At 44.0% G+C, this 26886-nt stretch overlaps 1 protein-coding gene across 1 annotated transcript in view; it reads left to right on the forward strand.

Annotated features, from left to right (window-relative positions):
• The window catches only part of Plxna2 (plexin A2), a 204781-nt gene that overhangs the window by 95806 nt on the left and 82089 nt on the right, over positions 1–26886 (forward strand). The window contains exon 4 of the mRNA XM_041635218.1: positions 2269–2403. Coding sequence (XP_041491152.1) covers positions 2269–2403 — 135 coding nt within the window. The remainder of the gene's footprint in view (positions 1–2268; positions 2404–26886) is intronic.

Consider the following 26886-nt stretch of genomic DNA (forward strand, 5'->3'; position numbering starts at 1 on the left):
TTAGAGGGAAGAAGAGTCAACCCACAGGAGAAGCAATGGCTAAAACCAACCATGGATAGCAGGGGCTAAAAGAGTACTCTTGATTCCATTGAGCTAACCGCTGAAATTTCAAGCCAGAGGTCCCAGGTCACCTGCCAGAACAGTGGCAGCACTGTATCCAAGGCTAAGCCTTAGACACAGGTATAGGGCCTCAGGCCATTAGGTACCCAGTCTCAATGGGCACATGGTCTATTCACCCTCTCCTCCAGCCCATTCCAACAGGTACATGCCATAACCAATCTTAGGCCCCTTCATTGTGCCACTCTCAGGAAGTGAAGGGGTGGAAATGGTAGTTCGCACCCCACTCCTTCAACTCTCTAATAAATCCTGCTGTTGATTTTCCCCACCCAGCCAGGCAGTACTGAATTCTCCTCTGCTCACCATCTTCCCATATTACTGCAGTATCAGGCCCACAGTGGGCCTTTGAGATAACTACATCATGGTGTCCCACCCTTAGAAACTCTCCGAGTATCAGGATTACGTGGGCAGACAGAAGAGAGAGTTAAACAAGAACAAACAGAAAAGGTGTTAGAAGACAAGGCTATTCTATCTTATAGAGAAATCTCTTCATCTCACTAAAGAACCCAGAGTCATCTGTCAACTGGTTCATAGTTCATATCCTTTCAAAGGGTGTTTCTCAAGCATTCCCATGTCTGTCACCATCTGTGTCCCAGCCTCATGTGGGTCCTCAGAGGGATACAGGGAAAGTAGAAAACCATATCCACCTTCACAATGTTAATGACTCTGCACATATTGGAAGCAATTAAAGAACAATCCAAATAGTAAGTCAATACATGTTAGCTAATACATATACATACAGCGAGCAAATCAATTGATTATAATCTTAGGATACATGTCTAATAGGAAAAAAAAAGGCACCAGCATACATAATTAATTGTCAGAGGGCAGGGGGCTTCCCAGGGGAGGAAAGACTTGAGTCAGAAGGTATGTAGGTAGAATGAGACAGGGAAGCTAGAGTAGGAGGAGTAGGGGGGGTGAATGACAAGCTGTTGCTATGGGATAGAACTGTGGGTGGAGCCCATTCACACACACCAAGGGCTCCTTGCCAACAATTCCTTACATGAAAAATTCTTTCCTTAAGCACATGTGGGGCTCAGCCAGATTAGTCTTTCTCCATCTTCTGTGCAAACAGCCTCAGCATCACTGGGAATCTCCCACCAAAGCAGAGGTTATGGTCTTGCTCAGCCACACACTTCCCATCCCCTCCATGCACTTCTGAGCATGGCAGAATTGAGAGCATTAGGTTATCTTGCTGCTTCTCAGCTTGGCTTTGCCTTTGCCTAGGGAGCTTTTAAACAAGGTGATACTTCGTGGGCCATACCCTCAAAGACTCTGATTCATGGGCCCAGTTCTTGAAATTCACATTTTTTTTTTTCAAACTCACAAGATAAGCTCAAGTATGTAGCCTGGGCAGAGGAGCCTTAGGTAAATGACATTCAGGTCCTTTTTGTTTATTGTCCTGGGGTAGAACAAAAAAAAAAGCATATTTCTTCTCCTTGTGTCACTTATAAATACAGTCAACTGACATCTAGGGGCAGGAAGATTTCTGAGTTCTGACATCTTCAGTCTCCAAATGATGACAACAAGATTTTTGATGATCTATATAATTGTGCCCCCATGTCAGCCTAACCCAAGGGTACTGTATATGTAGATATTGACTCTCGAATCTATTGTTAAGTATGCATATACACACTCACACACTCACTTGCTTACACACTTCACAAATTCTGTAAGTGTATGTAAACGCACAGTCAGAATCTTTCATGTGCATTCAAACACAAATCAACCACGACTAGGAATCCCAGACCGAAACTGGGTATGGTGATGCATGATATACATGCTTTTAATCTAAGAATTGGAAACATTGAAGGTGGAAGATCATGAGTTAGCGTACAGTACAGACTGGGTTACACAGTGTAATCTTGCTCCAAATAAGTGAGAAAAGGAGAAAAATGAGACAGGGAGGGGGAAGAAAGGAGAGGAGGAAATAAGGTAAGAGGAGAGAGATAGCACGGGAGATCTCTATCCCTGCATACTGAGAAGGATTGTGAATGAATTAAGAGTTTAACATTAAGTAGCACTTCTTTCCAGAGCAATGACATGGAGGGGTAGCAACTGTCTTTTGTAAACCACCCCTCCAAGTGGAAGCAGATGATCCCTGGGAAGGCTGACCATCAACACTTAAGGGCAATTTGGTTTTTCTTGCAGATTCGAGCTGATGGTCCCCCCCATGGTGGGGTCCAGTATGAAATGGTCTCTGTGTTCAAAGATGGGAGCCCAATCCTCCGCGACATGGCCTTCTCCATCAATCAGCTCTACCTATATGTCATGTCTGAGAGACAGGTAAGTGCTGACACACATCTCTCCTTTCCAAACTCTAGGAAACCTCTGATAACCTATCACCTTTGGTCAGAAGTTGCTCTGTCCTATATGAGAGCCTCTGAACTTGCTGTGCAGGGGTTCTGAGAAAGGCAGAGTCCTGGCATTTGCAGAGAGGTAGAGGGACGATGCAGGGCCAGCCTCTTCCCGGAGGCTTCTCTCTAGGCCAGAGCCCCTGTCTGGGTGAGTGATAAAAAGCTCTGCAAGAAAAAGCTAGACTGAGCCCCACAGCATGGTGTGATTAGGAGGTAGATTTACTGCTCCTGGGCCCACAGAATTGGCTGCTCATGGGAGCCAAAGAGGTGTAAATAATCTAGGCCTTCAGGCTGGGCTGGCTCCTAGGAGACAGAACTGAGATGGGGCTCTAGAAGGAAATCAAATCTTGTCCTGAGTCTGAGATTGGATGCAGGAGGGAGCTGGTCAGTTCTGGAAAGTTGAGACTACCTGCAAAGATTTGAAACCCCCAAAGAGAAGCCTCAATACTTTGCTAAGGAGCAACGGAACAAGACCTATTTTCCTAGAACCAGGGAAGGAGTTATTCTTCAGCTCATATTTTTTTTTACATGTGTGTGAGCAGAGGGAACTGTGGGAAGGGAAGGAAGAAGGGATGGTGAGGGTTACCAGACCCTCCAAGGAAGGAAATTCAGTGACGTGCTTAGCCATGGCTGGCTATTTTATCTTCTTGATCAGGAGATAACCATGATCTGTAGCAGCCATGGTATTATCCTTTTCCTGAGGACAAAAAAGAAAAAGATTGTCTCATAACTGAGGTTGCTGGCTGACTGGGAAGACAGCTGAGCTGGACAACCCACCACTTCACTAGATATCTCCTGTGTCTTTCTTTAGTGTTCTTCAAAGACTCCAGTGTCCTTGGTCAGCTTTACTCTTCCCAGGGTTCTGTGTGCTCTCTTTTTAAAGATAAAGAATCTGGATCAAGGGGTGACAGATAAGGGGATGCGCGGGAATGAAGAAAAGGGGATGGGAGCATGGTGGCTTTAAGGAAAGCAGTGATGCAGCTCTAACTTGAAAATTACTTCTTGAGACTAGATGACACAAATCATATGCTAATTGCATGCAAATTACATCCGGATTCTCTTGAGCCCACCTGTCTTTTCTACCTTTATTTATGTGGCTCCTGCAGTTGAGGCATAAACAGATCCAGTTCAGAACTTACTAGAATTAAAGGAAGTTTTGCCGACCTGGAGTGGGTAAGGCAGTCCTAGAAATAAACATTAGTCTATTAGGCCAATAAAATAGCCAGTGGGTCTTGGAAAAGTGTTACTGGAAAGATAATTATTAGGAACAAAGTACTGGGAAAATAACAGAGGAAATGAGGCTTGGTTGCTACCCTTAAATTGATTACCATCTAATGAGGGAGACATGTCCCCAGAGATCTGCACCATCAGATAGATTTCTATGGGTGCTTTGCATTTTCCTCCTATTCTTTTGTTTTGTTTTTAAGGCAGAAACTTCTTTGTATTTATTGGAGGGAGTGCATGTGTATATGCATGTGTTCTGTGTGTGGAGGCTAGGAACCAACCTCCGGTGTCAATCTTCTGACACCATCCACTTTGTTTCTTAAGACAGTGTCTTTTACTAGCCTAGCACTCAACAAATAACTAGGCTGACCAGTTTGTAAACCCATGGTTTAGCTTGTCTATGCTTCCTACTACTAGAGTTATATATGGGTACCTTTCTTTTGTTTACTTGGGTTCTGGAGGTCCAACTCAGGTCCTCATGTTCATATGGTAAGCACTTACTGATTGAGCTATTCCTCCAGCCCCCAGAGAGTTATTTTTAAATAAGAAAGTAGATGCTTACCATTCAAATCCAAGCACTACATTTTAAGAACAATCACAAATCATCAGATCCTCCTGCACAACATATAACACCCTGTAGTCATTTGGCCAACAACAAGATGCTTCTGCAGAACTACCTACAGACAGCAGGATGGAGGGACAGAGAGGTGGCAACAGTGGAGCCTGGTAAAACAGTGGCCAAACAGGATGAAGAGATCATGCTTTGGTAGTATTTTCAGATATTTTGTATGCCTAAGGACCAAACAGACCACTCTGGGCAAGAACGTTTACTTGGGTTCCCTGAGCCTATTGATATATAAAAGCCAAGGCAGGATAGCAATGACCAATACAAGCGTATGTTGACTGGGAAGGTGCCAAGCCAAAAAGAAAAAGGTAGCATATCTTTCTCAGACAGGATGCTTTTTGAAAACGTAAAATGTAGGCAGAAGAGGATGTTGTTCAGTGGCAGAGAGCTTGCCTGGCATGCTCAAGCTCCAGGTCTCATTCCTAGCACTACCCAGGTGACGTAGAAGAGAGGCTGCATCAGAAATGAGGCTGTTGAGTAGGCTTCAGGGTACATAATGAGCTCTTGATCCATATCTGAAAGCATCAGCCCTAGCCACATCAAGTTTTCAAGTATCTTGTTTATAAATATTCCTTTCTTCCTCCTGTCTTTTGTGTCAGATGCCCTGTTCTTGTTATAATCAGAACCAGACAGATTGAGTAGGAACCAGCCATGGGGAGCTGAAATTGGAAGCCTTTGGGTTTAATGCCATGGGGCTGAATCTGGTCAAGTGAGATATTAGTAGGAGTTTTCCATACGAGTGGAGTCGGGCAATCAGGAGGCTGAGTCTAAGAGGGGTATGTGGTGGACCTCAGAAGCCTATCACCTGGGGAACTGTACATCATGCCGAAGAAGTAGCCTGGTGACTTCAGCAGGGGTAATCCAGGGCTGAGGGCCAAGAGCAGCTCATGAGGCCCATCAGTCTGAGGCCATGGAGCAGAGTATTGACACGCAGCACAGCCTCGTAAAGGGCACAGTTTAATGAGTGCTAAGAGGACAATCAGTAAGAACAAAGTCAGACAGCCTGTTTTCTCTCCCAGTGTTTGCCATTACTTTTCACATTATCCTACAACCTTAGCTTATAAAAGATGCGAATCAAATAATGAGAGGTCTCTGAAGCTCCGAGTCCTGGGTCCCAATCTCACAATTTTGTAACTGAGCTGCTTTGGACAAGTCACTTAATCTCAGTGTATCTCATACAGAAAAGTGTGAGGTCAGTTGAGATAACAAATGAAGACTCTCTTCTTATTCAGCATACTTATCATGAGGGTTCCATATGACCCCTCCAGCCCTCGCTCCCTAATCCCATTACTGGGTATGTAGAAGTGTATGGTTATTAGGATGAAGAAAACAGCACATGACCCAGATAGCTGGCCTGTTCTGAGCCAGGAGGCCCAGATTCTGGAGCCTCTAGTCCTGACTCTACCAAGTTTCCTAGGGGCCTGGTCTCTTAACTCCTCAGGGACTTGGGAAGGCAAGCTTCCAAGATAGAGATGTTAGTCTAATTCCAACATTCCCCCAGATCTTAACAAGACTTAGCAAAGGCTTGGGACTTTTAAAAATAAGGTTGGAAGTAAATGTATTTTTATTATTGCTGAATCTGTGTTTTTCTTTTACTTTTCAATATTATTTTTTTCCTATATGTCTTGGAGAGTTCTTGCCCTGTCAAGTCCTTAGGAATGATCCTGGGGTTCTGGAAATTTTTCTTTGATATATTTTTACTCAGATTATAATGTGTCTATGTCATGAATTAAAAATACCTTTTGCCAATTATTTGGTGAATTTTAGCTGGTTGTTTATCTTTTCATTTTACTCTGTATGATATCTTTGGGCATTTTGGGGGAACAGAAATGGTATCTTAATGCAGTGGTTCTCATGACTTGTGGGTTTTGTGGCCCCTTATGGTTGAACGACCCTTTCACAGGGGTCACCTAAGACCATCAGAAAACACAGTATTTATATTATGATTCATAACAGTAGCAAAGTTATAATTATGAAGTAACAATGAAAATCACTTTATGGTTGGGGTCACCATAACATGAGGAAGTGTATTAAAGGGCGTCAGCCGTAGAAAGGTTGGGAACCATTGCTCTAATAGACAGAATGATCATAATTAGGTTATTTTGTCATGAAGTGTCTCTTCTGCTACTTACAGTGTTTATTGAAGCATGCATCAATACTTTTCTAAATCATTTTTTGGAAAACTTCATTATACTTTGAATTTTATTTTATCAGTTTCGGAACACATCTGACACATAAATCAATTTCATGTTCTTGTACAAGTACTGTACTCAATAGCAGCACAGGTATGCATGATATTAGACTGCAAGATCTTCTTAAGGAAAGATGGATGCAGCCAACTGCTCCTATGAGTGTCTTCCCTGAACCATGACACTATACTGAGTAGTGATTTGGTAATCAATAAGTATTTTCATGGGTCAAGAAAGCTTATATTTCCTGTTACTGTAACAAACTATTTAAGACTAGGTAACTTATAAAGTGAAGATGTCAGTGAGCCAAAGTCAAAACAGTGTGTTTCAGTTTCTAGTAGGGGCCACTTGAACCAACTAGTATCTTCCCAATGATCTAATTACATACCACTATCTGTTCCCTTAACGGCTCTACAGTACTTTGTAGCTTGTGAGGCTTGTGGTTCAGGCACATTCAAGCCATATCCAGACTTGATGGAACATGATGGAAAGGTCCTTTCTGTAATTTTACTTTATAATACACTATGGGCCATGTAATCTTATGTCTTTCCTCTAACCTCCTGTTCACTCATTCTTTTCCAAAGATGTGGCACCTGTTACATCCTTGGAACCATGTGAGGGTAGAATCAGTTTTCCAATTATGCCTGGAGAGACTTCCATCTCGGTGCTAAGCTAGAACTATCCAATCTAGCACTCAGATATCTCTCTCTCTCTCTCTCTCTCTCTCTCTCTCTCTCTCTCTCTCTTTATGTCAATTAACTAAATGTAATTAAGAAATAGCACTAGTAAGAAGTGTTGAGTCATTAGTGCCACTGCCTAACAAGTCAATGTTAATGTACTCTTAATGGATCTATGGCTTGGCCAGTCCCAGGGGGAGACTTAGAAACAGAATTCCAGTCCTGCTGTTAATTGTCCAGGTGCTCCATCAAGAGAAGGCTAGCTCTTTCCTAGAAAGCTGCCTCAACTTCAGCAGTAAGCCAGCAGATGTCATGAACATGAATACAACTTGCTCCCAGACCCTCAGTGTCTAATGGAAGTAAGTCAGCGAGTCTGGGAACGTTAGGCTGGGAGCCAAGTAAAACAGCTAGTAAGATGAAAAGAAGAGGCATAGCCTGCTTCCAGCCCAGCTTGTCAGGCTGGCCACTCCCAGAAAGGGAATACCACTCTGTCCTCAGGGTAGATGGGAAAAGAGTGTAGGAATGGAAGCAATTATTCTATTTTATACTTTAATTAGATTGAATTAGCAAAGGGAATAGAGGCATAAAATGATCCAGCGAAGGGTGAAATGGAAAAGGAGAGTCACCGTGCAGAATGGCTCCGTGCAGGCTGGAGAGAGCCTTGGGAAGAACAGAGGGTTGGAGATGGGTGACATGAGGGTTTGGAGGGGGCGGGGGCTTGGGATTCTACTCTCCATTTGGAGGCCTAGAGAGGACAAATTCCATGGGGTTTAAGATCTGGTGTGTGTGTGTGTGTGTGTGTGTGTGTGTGTGTGTGTGTGTGTGTGTGAATGATACCACCATTGTACAGTCCCTTATGTCACCTGAAAAACTATGTAAATGTCTTCTAAGCCTTAGTTATTTTACCTGTGTAATAGGCCTAATAAAGCAGTGTTCTGGGGAATAACAGACATAATGTGCCTAGTGTGTATCTAACATACAGTCTGGGCTTTCATTGTCAATGGCATTTTTAATAAAATGCCCTGGTCCTTCAGAGAGGACCAGAAGTATTTGTTATACGCTACAGCTAGCTAAAGCTCTGCTCCCAAGAATGGCTTGCAACCTGTCATCCCTGCTGCTACCTGCCATCCCAATGGACCATAAGAAGTCTCTGGACTGGCCAAACTGGGCTACATTCTCATAATCTGGTATTTATTTTTAAAAGCCAGCAATGTGCCAAAGTAGACTAAACAGTCCCTCTCTCAGAACACAGAGAGGCAGCCCATATGTGAGGCCAAGAGGCCAGAATATAAGCATCTGTGTAGAGGAGGGAAGGGTTTCCAAGTAGGTTACCCCTATGCCATAGGCCACATGTATGGACATCTGGTTTTGAAGGGACCCTTCAGGGGCCTCTCCAAGTATGTAGCAAAGCCCCAAGCTCAGTGACAAAGACAGGATGAACCTCTTCTGTCTGTGAACACTCAGACCCAGTCCAAGGGCCCTTATGTTACCATATTACAAACCACCTCAAACTTTATGAACATAACACAGACAGGTTTTCACAGCCTTGGGGGATGATATAAAGAGATAGGGTAACTAGAATGATGGTAGGAGGTCTACAGAGAGGGCTCAGCAAAAACCAAGTACTGCTCTTGCATAGGACCCGAGTTCAGTTCCCAGCACTACGGACATTCAGCTTGCAACACCTATAACTTCAGTTACAGGGGATCTGACATCATCCCTGACCTCCGTGGGCACTGAACTCACATGCACACACCCCTACCCACCACCATACACATACATGAAACTTAAAAATTATCGAGGGTCTAAGCCTGTCTGGACTTTTGACTAGACTCGCGGCAATCCACGTTCTTTGGGCATCCTTACAACCTGGCAGTTCCAATACAGTTTCTGACACAGTCACTACATGTTTGATAGGTTAACTGTCAACTCTAAGAATGAGAGGCCCCACAAAAAAGACAGAAATTGGGTTAGCTTCGGAAGTCTTCTCATCCCTTTTACTTGCCTCTTCACTGTAGTGACCATCATCCCTAGAGATTTATGTGTGTCCATAGATACAATTTAATAAATAAGGCTAAGGAGTGATCAACTACATTTGCTGTCTGCCAGGGCCATGGACCACAGAACACCAGAGCCGGCCAAGACTGCAGAGATGGCCTATTCCGATCCCAGATGGGAAATACTCTATGAACACTTTTAATATTGCAAGCATCCAGCACTTAGATCAGCAGAAGTGTGTGAGGACACAGCAACGGTTTTCCATCAAGCTGCTTATTGGCTGAGGTTGCATGAGTCCCCAAAGAGGGCCACACCAATGTTTTTAGCCCTGAAAGTGCCTCTGGCGCAGAGAGGTATTCCTCACCCTGCTTAACTGCAGGGTATTACACCATCCTGTCTTAAGAAGTTCATAAGTGGTAGAACAATGAGAACGTTAGCCTGGGTTTCTCAGACATAGACTACAAAGGACCCCCTTCTAATGGGGCAGAGAACTACTCTCCTGACACCATCTCTGCCCCCCATCACACATACTCTTTTCCCTCTGTGAGTTTGGGGACAACCTGGTGGTCAGGACAGTCTCCTGCCTATTGAGATGGCAATACCCAGCCAGTTTCACCAGAGAACCAATTTCCTTTCACTGGTTCTGAGGAGTCCCTTTGAATAATTACTAGGCTGGTTCTAGGACCAAAAATAGAACCGTTTTCAAAAGAGCTATGTTCATGCCTGCTACCTGTATCCAAAGCAACTGAATTTCCAAGCCTCCAAATTTACCCAAGGACCTTGTAGAGGAAACAAAAAAACGTGAAGAGCTACACTTCCCGATCCCTTGTCCCTTGCATCCTGACAAACTATTAATTTTGGTTGTGGTTATCTGTTTAGTCCAGGGGAGAAGATTTCTCCAGTGTAGACAGAGCATGCCTAAGTGTGGTTTTACAAGGCAAACGGTGTCTGTCATAAGCATCCCCCTTTTTCTGATCTGAGAGTCTTGGCCCAGCTACCAGGGGACATGAAGCCAGGGTTGGGGGTGGGCAGAGAGTTGAGCCTGAGGGACTTGGTGAATTATGGAGTTTGAGGATTAGGAAAGTGAGGATAAGAGGGTTTCTGCTGCACTTTTGGGTTAGAATGTGTCACTTTCAATCCAAACGTTTGCTGCACACATGTTTCTGCTTAAGGATATGGAACCCCATGTGGCCTGGGAGCTGAGTCTCACTCAGATCAGTGTCTTTCCCAAAGAAAGGGCAGAATCCTGCCTCCAGGAGCACAGTACAAGGAGCCAGCAGTGGCCTCCTCCCCCCAGGTTTTGAGTTCCCTCATCACCAGCATCAAGGAGCCCAGAAGCTGACCCTGATCATAGTTGGCCATTAATATTCTCTTGGAGCATTTTTTAAAAATAAATGTTTTCACCTGAGGGAAAAGAACTGCTAACCTACCCTATTAATCAGACATTCGGATTGCTGTATTTTAGAGAGAAAATCCTAGCCTCTTATTTTAAAGTCCTTTGGTTTGGAAAGACGCGATTAAACACAATGTACAGGCTGGACAGGCTGGTGCCAAAAACCCTCAATGTTCTAAATGGGCAGGGGCCTGGGGATTGTCCCCTGAGCTTTGGCAGGGACTTTGATTTCTCTTTCTAGTAACTGCTGATTGCGGACACCCTGACTGCCCATAATGATGCTCCAAGGACAGGAGGATGAGAAATTACTGGATCTTAATTCCAGATGCCCAGAGGAAGGACTCTCTCGCCCTCGCTATAATCTGAGTTATCAGGAAAACCAGGGCTAGTGCTGGTTAACCTGGCTCAGCCCAGCATTCCTCTCCCAACTTTACCATGTCTTCGTTCAGCCTTTGCAAAAGGAGCACTCAGTGGTTGTGTGTACAAAGTTTTAATTTAAAAAATTTAAAACAACCTAGGCCCCAGAGAGTCACTGAAGATGTTCCCAAGAGTCAAATTAAACTGGGAGAAATTTGCATGTCATTTGCATATACAGCCTCTTTCATTCAGTAGACCATTAAGCGTCTACCATGTATAATGCATAGCTTTGTCCACTGGTAAGTCATTTGCATATGCAGATTTGGACAAGGCTGTCTTTCTAAGGAATGGTCCAGCAAATGTCTTATAAATAGGTCTGCCCTGGAGAGAGTTTCCTTATGATTTCTTCCTGCTCTTCTCACTACAACAACAGTGCTATTAAGTGTCAGTTTTGTGTAGAGAGGTAAAAAGCAGGAGTCTTACCCTAGGGAGGGCCCTCAAATTCTGCCGGTAAGGAGTGGAATGTAGGTACAGAGAGAATGTGGCCAGGTGCTATGTGACTGAGGCAACTTGAACTCTCCAGGAAGTGCTCTCACTAATGCCTTCTGGTTTAGAGTCTCTAGAAGAGATCTCTTTGTCTTGACACAGGGGTCCAGAGCTAGTTACCCTTAGAGACTATCTAGAGAAAGGAAGCCCTTTGTTTCACAGAAAATGGGGCCTAGAGCTCAGAAGTGACTTTGAAAACAAAGAATACACCTTTGAAGATGCCGAGTGTCACCTACTATAAGCAGTTATCATCAAACTTGGTTAAGTCCAGCTCCACCACTAACTGCACTGAGGCACTGGGCAAACTGTTCCACCCTCTGCTTTAGTAACCTCATCCGTAAATGGGCACACTGGTGGGCTCTGCTTGAGTGTTCAGTGAATTAATTCAGTGAATTAATGGATTAAAAGCACTCAAGAGAAGCACCTGACATGGCATGCCTGCTTAATACGTGTTAGCATTGTAATTATGTTTTATGGTTGTGTCCCATGCCTATCACCAGTCCAAGTCCTGCAGAGCAAGACTCAATTTATAACCACACCTATAGAATAAACTCCACTGGCTGCCTGGTCTTTCAGCTCTGTTTTATTTAAGATGTGTTGAAATCTAATATTTATGCCAACGTTTTTCTTCTTTTAGTTTACAAACATGACCTCAGCTAATGAGTATTATTTCCCCAGCCTTTTCTACAGATAAGAAAACTGAAATTAAGTCTGGCTTGCTAATTTGCCCAAAGCAGCAAAGCTAGCAAAACAGCAGTGTTGGGCCTCTGCACCAGGCCTCCTCAGTGGAAGCTCCTTCCCTGTGCTAAAGACAGTGCCCCCTGCTGTGCCTGCTCCCATCCTGCAATTTCTCCATCAAGTGCTCCAGGCTTCAGGAAATGCAGGCCCCTCCTAACCTGGCACTCCCAAGGAGGTGGTAGTTTGTTTAAAAGCCCAATTAAAGAATGCCAGCACTGTTTCAGAGCCCAGACTCATTCAAGGGACAGCAGAAGAAATGTCCCCGGACAGATAAGAAGCATCCTGTTCAAGGAGGTTGGTGTCACTGCCCTGTGTACTGTAAAGCAGACCAGTGTCCTTCCAAGAATACTGTCTCTACCTTATGGCAAACTGAAAGAAAATTAATCACCTGTGTCAGACCAATAAGGAATGTAAGACCCCTGGAGGTTTAATGTGTAGGGCCCTAGGGGTAGAACTGTGAGTGAGGGGCAAGTCTGGGCAATAGTAAAGCCTTTAGCCTTCCTGCCTTTCCCATCCCACCAATGCCATTCAGAGACCCCAGGGTGATCCCATGACTTCCTTGTACATCTTCCCACCCTGTCCTCAACCTGGTTTACTCAACAAAGGAAACCCTTGCAAGTAGAGCAGGTACAGCATACAAGAAACAGTTCAGCCAAGCCTCACTCATCTTCTAAGGTACCATCCAGGAGTGAACCAAGTATTCACCAACTGCTGGTCCCTGCTAGAATCCTAAGACTCGGGCAGGCCTAACCAAAAAAAGTCATGGGGAAGAGGTAAAATGACACCCCAGAACTCAGCCTTCTACTGCTCACCCCCTCCCAACTCTGACACTACTGCTCTCAGTATTCAGTTTTGGTTACTGAATGTATTGATTTAGACCATAGCATTTAATGCCACATTGGATTTCCAGTTCGACTCCAGTTAGATACTGACATTCTTATTCATTTCAATCAACACGAAAGAGGGCAACCAGAGGAACTGTCACAAAAGAATTTATTTCTGTCTGCCAATGGCTGGGACAGTGATGTGAAGATACAGTTTCAGAGGAGCACACTCATCAACCAAAGAGAGAGGAGGAAAAGAGGAAGAAGTCTGTAGTCCTGGGCCTCCTCCAGAGAAGGCGTGCAAGCTATAGATACAAGGACTCAGTCTAGAAACCTGGGACTGGAACAGCACAGTCTATCCCACAAGCTTCTCACTCAAAGTGATGTAGGCTCAGAGATACTCTTGGAACTTTGATCCAGGTCCTGTGAATGATACCCTTAGGAGGTGGGAAGCTGGTCTCTTATGAGTTCTTCAAGTAAGACCTCACCTCTCATCCAAAAGTGGCTTAGCAGTGCAGGTTCACATAAAAATAAGAGCTTGTCTTCACTGCCTGTGAGTCTAGCATATTGCTTACACAAAATGATTCTCTCTAGAGCTGTCCAAAGGAGAATGTTTAGGGTCAAACTCAGGTCTGTAAAGGAGTTCAAGGGTTGGTAGGTAGAGGAATGTCAGAAGATGATGCATCTGCCTTGTGAGTCATCTGGGCGGCTGAGTCAAAGGTAATCAGCCTTGGTTTCCCCGATGTGAAATTAATTCTTTCAAAGGGTTCACTGTGCTCAGAAGCTCACCTGGTGTAAGTATGTCCATAGTGGTAGGTACTAGTGTAAGGACAGTGACTGTCCCTCTGTGGATGAGGAACATTATCTGCCCTGAAGAGGTTTTTGTCTATGTTATTGCAGGGGAGTAGTGTGGGTTTGCATTTCTCCTCCAAGGCTTAGATTTCATTGTTTCAGACCCAAACTTTACTGTGTTTCTCTAGCCAGCCCTCTGTTCTTTCTCTAAGCCCAGTTTAGAAACCTGGGGTCTCTACTTGGTGCTCTGTGTTTCAATTCCCTGAGCATTTGCCACTCTGCATCTGGTAACCTTCCTTCCCAGTTCCTGCTAGCCGTTCCCTCTTCCCACTCCTCTCTGCAAACAGGTTGGGGTTTGAAATTGCCACCAGATGGAAGAACACCAGTTGTCATCAGCTGGTGACAGCTTAGGAAACAGCCCAGGTTCAGCTTCATCCTTCAGGCAATGTTTAAAGATGTAAAGGCCAGGGTGGATCGAGGCAGGGGAAGGAAGATGAGAAGGGAGCCTTGGGCAGAGATGAGGTCTGTGTCTCAGCCACTCAGTTATGAAAAGGCTCATCCAGCAGCCACTCGGGGCTCAGATGCTTACAGAACTGAACTTGTCCTCACAGTCACACATGCGCACAAAGAGGGAGAAGTGCGCAGTGCTTGCAGTGAAGTATGTACACAGCTGGGAACACAACAGGGTGCTCCTAGCTTTGAACTGGAGAAGGCTTCCTGGAGGAGGAGATGCTCCAGTTGGCCCATAAAGGGAGAGAGTTCACCCAAGGGGCTAAGAGTGAAAAATCAGAATATTTGATGTATTTGAATAGCATTTCCACTGACGATTGTTAACACTGAGGAAAGGTTAGGAAGTATCAATCCTTAGGGAACTGCACACACATACATGTGCAGGCTTTCAGTCAGCTCTGTTTACTACCATTCCCAAGATAAAAGGGTACAGCCTAGAAAAATAGGGCTTCAGCCTTCCCAGCTGCAACAACATAGACTATGGAAGGAATCAACCATGTACCCAATACAAGGATTATCAATAGGGTTGTCCCTGGTACAAGCCCCTCGTTCCATCCACCTTCAGGCTCCTAGACAGGTCTTGGGTCTCAGTGGCATCCTCGAGAGAAAGATACCAGGTATTGATCCATTACCTCCTAGACAGCCCTACTGAATGAATAGGGTGGCTTCTAGTGATGCCAATTTATGGGATGAAGATGAAGATGTTTCCCCTTTGCCTTTAGTCCCTTCTTTCAGTGATGTTGATGGTTAGTGGGACCTTGTCTGGGTAGATTGCATCTGTTTCCCCACGAGATGACAATGTTCAGTAATTACTAGGTGCGTGGTATAGGCCGGGAGCCAAAGAGACAGAGAAAGAGAGCAGTTATGCAAGGAGGCTTCCTAGGGTGGCAGGAAGGTCCTGTAGGCAGGTCATTCTGTATCCAGATCTGACCTCTGCAATTCTGCTTTTCCCTAAGGCCTGGATTAGCCTCTATGCATCAGTTTTCTCTTCTGTAAAGTGGGGATAATGATAATGGTCACCATTTTGATTGCTGGAGAAATTAAATGGCTGATCCATATAGGATTTTTGAGACAGCAGGAGCTAAGCTTATAGAATGGATGCAACTCAGGCCTGCCTGTTTCCCTGGTTCATTCGTGAGCATCCTCTCCTCTGCTACCGAGTTCCCAACAACTAATAAGTTGTTTGTTTTTTATCCTGAAGTCATCTGCCAGTTGCACCTATTTTCAGCCTATGTCTTAGGAGACAAGACTAAGGAAGGAAAACACATAACCATAGAAGCTCATTTGCCAGTTGTCAGAGCCTGCCATCAGCAGAGCTCTCCTGCTGCATCTCCTGGGGTGCCAAGAAAAATCAGCCTGACCTTTGATTTACTGCTCAATATTAGTCTCTTGCCTCTGGGTCTCTCTTCCAGTGCCCAGCCCACCCTCAGCTTCCCATCAGCCTGGTACTCTCTTCCTGAATCCTGTTCCTTACCAGGCTGCGGAGTGTGTGAGCTGTTCTGTGTCCCTTGAGCATCACTGCTATCATGACCAGATTCCTTAAGTCCATGTGTGCATAACAGGTGCACCAGAGCCACTGATCCTGCCCCACAGCCCATTTCCCCCAGGATGCAAAGTGAAGCAAATGCTAGCAAGCCATGTGCTTCAGCATTGCCCAAGAACTCAACAGCCTTGTTCTTCTTCCCAGCCTGTATCCTGCAATTTGTCTATTAAGATTCACAAGGCAACCCTCCCTTTCATTCATGTGCCTTCTGTTTCTACTCTCTTATCAGTCCTACACCTAGTTGACCTGCTGTATCCAGCTACTATTTCTGCTTCTATGTCTCTTTCCTTCTTGAGTCAGCCTTCTCTGGGCCGCTTAAACTGATGTGTGCAGCCAAGGAGCAGACAGTAGAGGGTGGTGACAGTCGGAGGTGTCAAGGACATTAAGTAACAAATGTACTTACAAGAAAATATGACATAGAGGTCCTCAGGAGGCCAGAAATGAGCCAGACAGACCTGGCTGAAGGAATTAATTGTATGTGGTAGTGTGTGTGTGTGTGTGTGTGTGTACGTACAGTGTGTGTATGCATATGTGTGTACAGTGTGTGTATGCATATATGTATATACAGTGTTGGTATTCAGTGCATGTATGCATATGCATGTATACAGTGTGTATGTGTATACAGTGTATGCATATATGTGTGTATAGTATGTGTATATACGGTGTCTGTATTCAGTGCATGTGTGCATATGCATGTATACAGTGTGTATGTGTATACAGTGTATGCATATATGTGTGTATAGTATGTGTATGCCTATGTGTATATACAGTGTCTGTATTCAGTGCATGTATGCATATGCATGTATACAGTGTGTATGTGTATACAGTATATGTTTGCTTATGTATATGTACAGTGTGTATGTATATATGTATGTGTGTACAGTGTGTATGTGTAGACAATGTATGTATGCATGTGTGTGTACAGTGTGCATATGCCTAATGTGTATATACAGTGTGTGTTCAGTATATGTATACATATGCATGTATACAGTGTATATGTGTATACAGTGTGTGTATGCATATGTGTATATACAGTGTGTATTCAGTATATGTATACATATGCATGTATACAGTGTGTATGTGTATATAGTATATGTATGCATATGTGTGTTGTGTTTTACAGCATTCCCAAATCAGCTTCATTATCTAAGAAATTCTGTTATTCTTCAGGCCATCTACCTTGGTCTTCCCTTGGCCCCTATTACCTGTATTGGTAAGACTGCTGTCTTCCCATCTGAGGAAGAGAGCTTTAAAACCTTTGTGCAAGTCAGCTTCAGCATTTTCAAGTTCTCTTTTTGGACCTGGCTATGAGCTTCAGTTTTCTGCAGGGAGTGATTTAACCTTCATTTATTCATCAGCAGCCCCTCCACCTAACTTCATTAGGGAAGATTTATAAAGGTGCTGAATTAGAAAGGTCACCTGTCCCTGGGCCCAGAACATGGTGTGCCCACAGCTCTTCTGAGCTTCATTCTCAAGATTCATTCCTGAGACTGGGAAATGAGGAGGACAGCAGCAGAAGTCAGCCTCGTGTAAGGTGCATGTGAAGCCTGGCTCTGCCACCCCAGGTTGCCTAGTCTCATAGGTCCAAGGGTCCCTTGAGGAAATTGCTAATAGAAGTAATTGAGAACTGATTCCACTGAGAACTAATAGGGTGGTATAAAGAGTATCCTGGGAATACAGCAAATGGAAAAAATAGTAGCTCTGATGAAGTGTCTCCCACTGTTTTGGACAAGCCTTAGCAGAATCCCCTAGTCAGTTCAACTATCTTCAAGGGACTATATGCAGAAGTGTTTCTGACATCATCAAATGACACAAAACACACATATTTCATATCTGATGTCATGTCTAGAACCACAGGAGATACTTAAGACCCACAAAAGACCCAGAGAAAATCAACCCTCATGCTTGGTGAAGTGAAGGTTGCTTCCCAAGGCCTAGAAGATTCTGTAGGGTATCAAGCTGAACTACCTCCTACTCTCTGCTGTAGCAGGTCTTGGCCTCACATCACCCAGAAGTCACCCATCCTCATGTGCCTCAAGTCCCTGCATCCTATGCTGTCACAGTGACTGACCATCTTAGCTCATGGAGTTCTCTCTACCAACCTTCCTAGAAGAGGAACAACAGAAAGTAGCCTAAGGATCTTGTGGAAAAGCAACGTCCTTGCTCACTACCTCCTCCTTGTCTTCTACCTGGGCATCAGGCAGAACTCAAATCCATTCCAGTCTGCCACCTGGGTAACCAGAGTCTTCTGACCCTCTCTCTAACCTTGATGCACTTTTATTCTTCCCCTTCTAGGCCCTAAGTAATGAGGGGACCAGATAGGCCGGGGACCCCATTCTCTTATGTTGCCAGCTGTACAGCAAGACCCAATCAGGGTTTGAGAAAACAATTTCAGTAGGAAGGCAGGTGGGCAAACCTATTCCATGTGCCAAGTTGAGAATGTTGGGTTTTAATATGATCACAGAGGATTACAAAAATTAATTTTATTTTATCTAATATTGTACGATTTGGGGTTTCTGGGATTCAGCATGCAAATTTATGCTCCCGGTGCAAATTGAAGAATGTCTAGATTAATGGAGGAACCTTAAGCACCTCCACTTTCTCCAGAATCCTATTTCCCTTATGGGATTACCTACTTGTTAGCCAAGGATGCACCCAGGACTGAATTTCCAGAGGAGGAACTCTGGAACAACAGAAATCTGGTGGTGCTCTTCTAGACAGGGTGCACAAGGGAGTCCCTGCGTACTGCTGACAGCCTTCTGAACAGGCAGCCTAGAGACTGGACAAGGGCTTCTGTTAGTCAGTGGAAGGAGGCCTCTATTGCTGGTGTGGTCCAGAGTAGGGGTAGGTGGTGAGGATATTTCCCTGGGATGCCAGCATAATGAACTCTCGATATAATGAGATGCCTGGGGCATTGTTAATCATGCCTGACCTTTTTAGAGCAGTGATATTGTATTGTTTTATTTCATGAAATAAGACCCTACCCAAAAGGCCATTTGATATAGTTATTTTTATGTTTGGAAAGGAATTTGCTCCTAAAATTAATTTGGTTGTGGGACTCTCATGGAATCCATTAAAATGGCTGCTGGTACTAGCCATTGGACACTTCAGATAAGAAGTGACTAGCATTCGTCAAACTGTGTGCTTGCAGGCCGTTTCCTGAGTTCTTCCCAGTTCTCCACTATCATCTTCCCATGGTCACAGCCTCCAAGCCACTGTGGCTAGTGGCACTGTCTTGGACTAGCTACCAGCAACTCCCCTCCCTATAATTCAAGCTGAATCCATATTGAAAGTTCTAGGAAAGAAAGATGACCTCACACATACAGGAAGCATGTTCTCAACCATCTTTATCTGGGTTTGCCTAGGCATATCTATTAGTCAGAGGAATTTCTGGTTCTACTTACTTTTTTTCATTTTTTTTTTTTACCTGTGGCCCTAGACTAACATCTAGTGGCCACAGGGCAATGCTGTTAGACATCATCATGGAAAATGAGGCTGCACACAGCCTGTAACTGTTTCCTATCTCACATGTCTCCCAACTGGATGGAATAAATACCCGGCTATTTCTGCAATTCTCAGGAGGGCTGCTAAGGGACAAGTTCATGCCACTTCCATTATAGAACAAGTGTGATGGGCATTCCTGGTCCTTTACAACCAGTTGCTAAGGTGTCCTCCATCCCACCTTGGTCCAGAGCTGTTGCTTTCTGCCTCTTGCATCCTGAAGCTGCAGCTTTAGCACGTAAAATTATTTTAAACATAAGCAATGACAGATAACCATTAGAGGGGAATCAGCCTTTACACTGTAAAAATTGAGCTGGGAATTGTCACTTTTAAGAGCTAAGAGAGAGACATATGGACAGAATACCAAGAGAATTTTATTTGTCTCTCAACATTAAATCTAAATCATAAACCACACCAGGCAGTCTCACATTACAGCCTATTTCGTTCTTTCTTTGTGAAAAGTGTGCATAGGCTATAAACAGCCCACACACAAAACACAATCATTTCAGAGTGCTTTGGTTTCCCCTGTGGTAAAAAAAAAAAAAAATGAAAGTCCCCCAGCTGCAGTATCCCTAAGCTGGCCAGTTAATGACCAACTTGGATTCAGTGAGGCTTCTGGGGTGAACAGTTGGGTAGCCTGCATATGAAACACTCAGATGTGGGTCCTAAGCACTTTTCCTGCAGCTTCTTGGCTTTGGGTTAAGTAAGAAGTTACTAATAGTTATTAGAACATGGGTGAAATTAAAAAAAATAAAACACTGTGCTAAGTGAAAGAAGCCAGTCACATATTAGATGGTTCCACAAGTAGGAAGTACATAGACTAGACAGAAAATCAGCTGTGGGTTTTCTGGAGTGGAGAAGCTAGAGACATAGGAAGCGGAAGTGACTGCTCATGGACATGAGCTATCCTTTGGGGAAGTTGTGAGGGAACTATTCTAAAATTAATTATGGCGTTGTTTATATTATTCACAATAGCCATAAATGTACTAAACACTTTTGAGTCATATACTCTTAAGTGAGTGAATTTTTGGACATGAGCATTTTATACCAATAAAAATCCTTGTAAATCTTAAGAAAGTTATGCTCTAACCGTCTGGCTACTTGATGCCCAATCCTTCCTCTGGCACACTCTGCCTAGAGGACACATTCACACTGTGGATAGGCTACTGTGTGTGGCCTCTGTAGGATCTGCTGTTCTTATTTTCCCCCTCCTTGTTCTTCTATTCTTTTTCTGTTCCATCTCCTTTCTTCCTTGTTCCCTGCTAATCACATCATGAAATGTGTATAAGCCATGGGCTTCCCTTGGCCCCAGAAGCTGAAGGGGAGGGAGAGATGATGATGGTGATGATGAAAATTAAAAGTAGCCGTAACAATAAATCATTAGTATTGTTAATCTATCATCATAGTTATCTAGGACTTGCAATGATTCTCACAACAACCCTCTAAGAGAACAGTCCATTGCATATACAGAATTATAGAATGTACTAAAACTAACAAGCAAACTCACATGACCACGAAAAGCCAGCTGCCCCAGGGCAAAAATGAATCAAGCTTTCTTGCTAGCCCTCAGTGCACATTCTCTGAAGCTCTGTTGACCCAAAGCTTCTTGACTGGGTTACATTATTTATTGAACTATTCTAATAGAACAAATATGATGGGGTTCAAGACTGCAGTAGCTAGGATGCCATCTGTTGGTCTGATATTTATGGACATTTATGGAATATATCCGTATGGTTTTCATTAAGATTCTAAGCCCATTTAAAAGTCTGTTTATCATTTTTAATGCCTCTGTTATTCTTGGTCAGTCCAGTCCTTCTTCAAGACAGCTGAGGGAGTTGGCTCTTAATGGCTCTTTTCTTCTCACAGTTGTGTGTCTGCATGACAAAGTGAAATAATTAGCACACCAGTATGTGCTGAGTGTGTGTGACATGAATATGGGTGGGGAAAGTCAGTGTGGGTGTGCGTTGTGAGAGTATGTGGATGTATATTGGGAGTGTATGGTACAGATGTGCATGTGTTTGTATACCAGCTTGAATACATGGAGTACATCTGTAGGTGTGTCAGAAGCCCTAACATATAACTTTTCTTTAGAAGCACAGTAATTCTTGAATTAAGACCTGACTATGTGTTTCCAAAGCACAGAGACTGTTTCTGAGCTGATCTCCCACTATTTATTGAAACCCTTTGACTGACAGGGTTGCTGAGAGGAGGGGGCTGGATAGCTTGGTGCTAGAGGATCCACTGGAATTCAGTTTCACTTCCAGGTGACCCAGAGCCCCTGATCAGCTCTGTAGGGATGGACACTCCCCTAAGGAACCAACAAGGAAAGAAGTGCAAGCAAGGGCATCTTTTTTGCATCCTCCTCTCCCCAGAGCATACCCTACAACCCATTTTTACTTTGGCCTATGATGTTTTCATGCTCAGAACACTTTGCACCCAATCCTTTCTTAAGTCTAGCCTATTCCATGGATACCTTCTTGCTCCCAAATCCACAGTTGACTCTTGACTCTCTGCACATCCTGCTTCCTCCTGGAAAGTAAAAAAGGCACCATAATATTAGCAGTAAAAGTATTCCCTCTGGGTCAGTGAGGTAGAACCTCTGGTATACTCACCAACTACATTTCTGTATTCTACTTCTTTAGGGGCTTTAGGATTAGGGTTGTAAGATATGATGACTCGGATTGTACAATACACGAGTTTTGGCTAAGAGGGAAATGGGGACTAAAAGAAGGCCCTTACCTATCATAGCACTTAATGTACCTAGAGAGTCAGTCACCTTTATCAAACTGTTCAAAAGCGCCCTGTAGTTTGGTGGTGATCAGTAAGCTAAATCACACTGCCTCAGACCTCCACTGGTAGCCAGGAGAATACTTAGTGAGAATACTTATACAAAGAATACTATCTACCCCAAGCCTCTGCAGATAAAATCTAGGTCTTCTACCCTACCTCAGAAAGTGCTGCTTCCTCTCTGATTAATGCTACTCCACTGCCACCACCTCTCTGATTAGGACCCCTAACTGATCACTGTCATTCCACACTGACCACTACTCCTCTCTGGCTACTACCAGTGAACTCCAACAACTGCCATCACCCCTACAGTTAGCATCACTGCCACCTCCTCTCTGATCTCCACTCAGGACACGCGCCCTCTTCAACCTAATTTTCACCTTGTTGCATCTGCCTTTGACATATCCCAGTCTTCAGGTCTGTTGTGTTCTTCTGATTAGGTAGAATGATCCAGGAGATGAGCAAGCACGTTTCTGCCTCCTTTGCTCTCAGTCACCCCTCTGGCATCTTCAGAGACTATGCCCCATGGGGATTCTAACAGTTCTGGTCATACTCTGACCTGTCAGCTGAAAGTGCAGATGCCCAACTCTGTGTTCAGAGCCATATACCCAATTAGAGATGTTGTAATAGGAGCGGCGGGGCTGCGTCCCCAGCACCCCGGCCGCCTGGCTAGCTTATGCCCCAAAATAACAACACACAAATTGTATTCTTTTAAACACTGCTTGGCCCATTTCTATCTAGCCTCTTCTAGGCTAATTCTCGCACCTGGACTAGCCCATTTCTAATAAGGTGTGTAGCATCCCAAGGTGCGCTTACTGGGAAGATTCTATCCTAAGTCCATCCTGGGTCGGATGTGTGTGTGTGGCCGGGCGAGGGGAGCATGGCATCTCTGTTCCAGAGAGCAGAGCTGTCGAGTCTGAGCTCACTTCCTCTTCCTCCCAGCATTCTGTTCTGTTTACTCCACCCACCTATGTTTTAACCTATGAGGACCAAGCAGTTTCTTTATTGCTTAACCAATGAAATCAACAGATTGATATATGACACTCCACATCATAGAGACTTCTCTCCTAAAATGCCAGCTCCACCAGGTGTCTAGGAACACATGGGAACATCCACCAAGCTCTCTCCAACTCTCTAGACTTCATTGTGGAAAAATGTCTCTAAAATTTAAGGAGGTTCTAGAGAAACTGAGCCAGGTGACTCATAGTGTTGGACAACAGAAATAAGAAATAACCAATCTTTACTAGATTAACCTCTCATAGTAGCTTAGTGAACACCGTATTTACTGCACTCTTTTCTGGAGCTGCCTTGGGTCTAGGAGAGGAAGTATGTGGGAAGACAGCACCAGAAATATAGTGTCTCACTTAGTCCTAATATTAGCTCTTGCTCCCCTTAGAGCAGTCTGTCCCACCAAGGAATTGGGTCTCTCTCTGCCATTGCAGATGTCAATCATCACCGCCACCTTTTAGACTTCTTAGCTCCTTCTCCTGTTCCAAAATTGAGCACAAAGCAGTCACTACATAGCAATACAGATGCCCGAGTCTCTCATGCCCCAAAACGATAATGCATCACCCGTGGTGCGTGGCCAGACTGAACCCGATTACACTCGGGTGGTTAAAAGTCCAGGTCTAATTAGAGTTCCAGGGAATCAAGCCATTGTATTATTAATGATTCTCTGGCAATGTTCTGATTAAAACAGTAATTTTAATAAGCACAGCTCAATGCTAAGTGTTCACTGAGCTCCTAATTACATCAGTTATGACTCCAAAATTATTTAAAATTCTGCTTTTTTTTCCATCTAGACCCGGCATGCACCAAATAAAATACTCAGGTGATTTGGTGATTATTTTCCCTAATTAATTTCCTAAGTACTTTTTTTTTAAAGAGAGGGATCTTTTGTCTCCCTTCCATCTCTTCTAAGCTTCCTTTACTCCTTATCATCCCATGGAGGCTTAAAAACATAGATTACAGTTCAAGTGCCATTGACAAAAGTCAGGAAAGCATTGAGGAATACAAAGATTTTTGAATAGTCCCCACCACCGAGAGATACTGTAAAACTCTAACATGTGAACACGCAGACCTGACCTGACTGAAGGCGGCACCCAGAAGGCTCCTGACTCCACAGCTCATCTCGGCCTTGCTCTCATTTTACCAGGAGCAGGTGTCCTATAGAAGGCCAACACTCACAGCTCCCAGAGGACGGAGACAAAAGAGCCAAGAGGCCACTCAGGATTAATTCTGAAACTTTCTTGAGTCACTTTAGTGGATAAAGACTGTGTAACCCATTCACTTCTCAGAAGACCCTGCACTCTGAGAAAAACTGGGTTTCAAAACCAGCTAAGAGCTGACACCCAGAACTTTCTTCAATCTAAAGTCATTTTACTGCAAAGTTAGCAGTACCTAGAAGTAACAACTGTCCACCTGATCCATGCTGCAAGTCTGGTACTGAGCGGTGCTATGCCCTCCTGCAGCTCATTTCCTGAGGCTCTCATGGCCATATTAGTTGGGAACAACAATCATTTGCATTGTTATCTTGCCACTAAGAATGCTGTGAGATACATCTGAATGTAGCTGTTTTACTCTCACTTCAGAGGGTGCATCTTAGAAGAGACATAAACTCTCCAATAGGACTGACCAGCAAAAAGCTTACCCTGAGGTTATTACCTTAACCCTAGGTCTGGTCTTAAGCCCAGTGTCTTTTCAGTATTAAGATGGCAGTTTCTGACCAGAATTAAGTTGGATTGATGGGAGCTTAGATCTGTCTGTATTCACACTACCTCAGGCCTTGGCTGATATCAATCTGTTCCCTGCCTACCTGCCATGACACTTTTTCACACCTTACTCCTACCTCTGAGCTTCTAGCCTTAAACCCTCCAGAGAGCAGGTCAGGAAGAGGTCAGGGAGGTATACAGTTGAGACAGTCACAGAGAGCTCCATGATCTCCAGCTAGCCAGTGTGTCTGATTCTTTCATGGCTGAGAACTTGATAATCTTGGGGATACCCACAGCATCTATAACAAGTTCCTACAAGGCAGGATGCTTTCCCTGCAGGTAATACCTCTCCGATTTTCTAAAGGTTCCCTGGTTTCTAGGTATCCTTCTTGGACAAGTTATAAACGACCAGGTCAGCATTTCCTCCTGCGGTGGCCTGTGTAGAGCCTTCCAAGTAGCTGGGGGAAATAGTGACTTTACAGACGCCTGTTGTTACACGTCCTCTTGTCTACTTGACTCCTGCCTGCTCTGTCCCGACAGCCAGAATATGCCTCTCAAACCTTCCAACTAGTCCTACTGGTGTTCCCAGGCACGGTATCTAAAAGCTTATTCCTCTAAGAGCTTCTACATGTCCTCCTTTTCATTCTATCTATCCTTTTATGTTATTAATCTGTGCCAGGGGACCCCGGGCAAGAGATGGAATCATAAAATGGATCCCAAGCAACTGCAAACATTCTGCCACCATGTAACTTACCTTGATGGATGTTTTAATTTTAGCATCCAATAACACTTAGAGATGTGGAAACAGAAACTTAGAGAGTCAGTGACTCAGTCAGCACAGTTGGTCATGTGATGAGGCTGAGACTGAGTCAGACTCTGCTAACTGTGACAGTCGTGTCCCTTCTGTGAAATATGGGATTCTGCTATTGAGAACATTGTCACCTCATGGATCCTAGGAAAATTCCAGGGGATTTCTGCCAGACATGGTGGTCCTCAGCAGAGAGTATACTTGAAGAGTTTAATATAAAACCTGGATTGTTGGGCACAGACAACTCACTTCTCAGCAGGTATTCATATATAGTTCATATATAGCATTTTAGCATAGAAAGAACTAAAGTGGACCATAGGGAATGCCTCAGAGGAAGACAAAGGAAGCAGAGACCCAGGTACATAGATGCTTCTGGACTTATTATGGGATCATCCTAAATTAAAGATATACCAAATCAAAACTGCATATAATCCTGTGCATAATGGTTCATATTTGTAATTCCAGCACTTGGAAGACTGAGGCAGGAAGATTATCCACAGGTTCAAGACCATTCTGGGCTATGTAGAGAGATTCTGTTCTATCATCGAAAGAAAGAATGGATGGATGGATGAATGAACAAAGAGAGAGAGAGAGAGAGAGAGGGGGGGGGGAAGGAAGGAAGGGGAAAAGAGGAGAAGATAGAAGAGAAAAGGAAGAGAACAAGGAGGAGGGAGGTGAGGAGGAAAAGAAAGAAGACGATCCTACAAAGTTCTCCCCTAAATGTTCTCAGGGCACCCACATGAGCTTACACTTGAACAAAACCCATCTCACACAGAACCATCTTGTAATAGATGTTGACTGTCTCATGGACACACAGATGGTTATTTTTGTAGATAGATGAGATGTTTTTTAAAGAACACCTTATAAATATATATTTAAACCCACTAGTAACGTATTCCACTGTAAAATACCAATTGTCCACACTCAAGCACATCTAACTGGGAACTTACCTTGCTGCCCTCTCCAGCACTGTGAAAAGCCTTCTGTGTATCACCAGTGTAGCTAAGATCAAAATTGGAAAGTTGAACATGGTGACTGTTGAGAACCCCTGCTTCTATATCTTTCTGAAATTAGATCAATGAGTCAGGAGCCATTCCTATAGGAAGATGAACATGGAAGATGGATGGAGAGTACATTAGAGTTCTGGGATGTTGGGCTGAAGAAAAATCTGCTTCCATATGTATCATCT

This window comes from Microtus oregoni, unplaced genomic scaffold, assembly GCF_018167655.1.
Source record: "Microtus oregoni isolate MIOR12 unplaced genomic scaffold, Mior012 000047F_ref0000412, whole genome shotgun sequence".
Taxonomy (NCBI): domain Eukaryota; kingdom Metazoa; phylum Chordata; class Mammalia; order Rodentia; family Cricetidae; genus Microtus; species Microtus oregoni.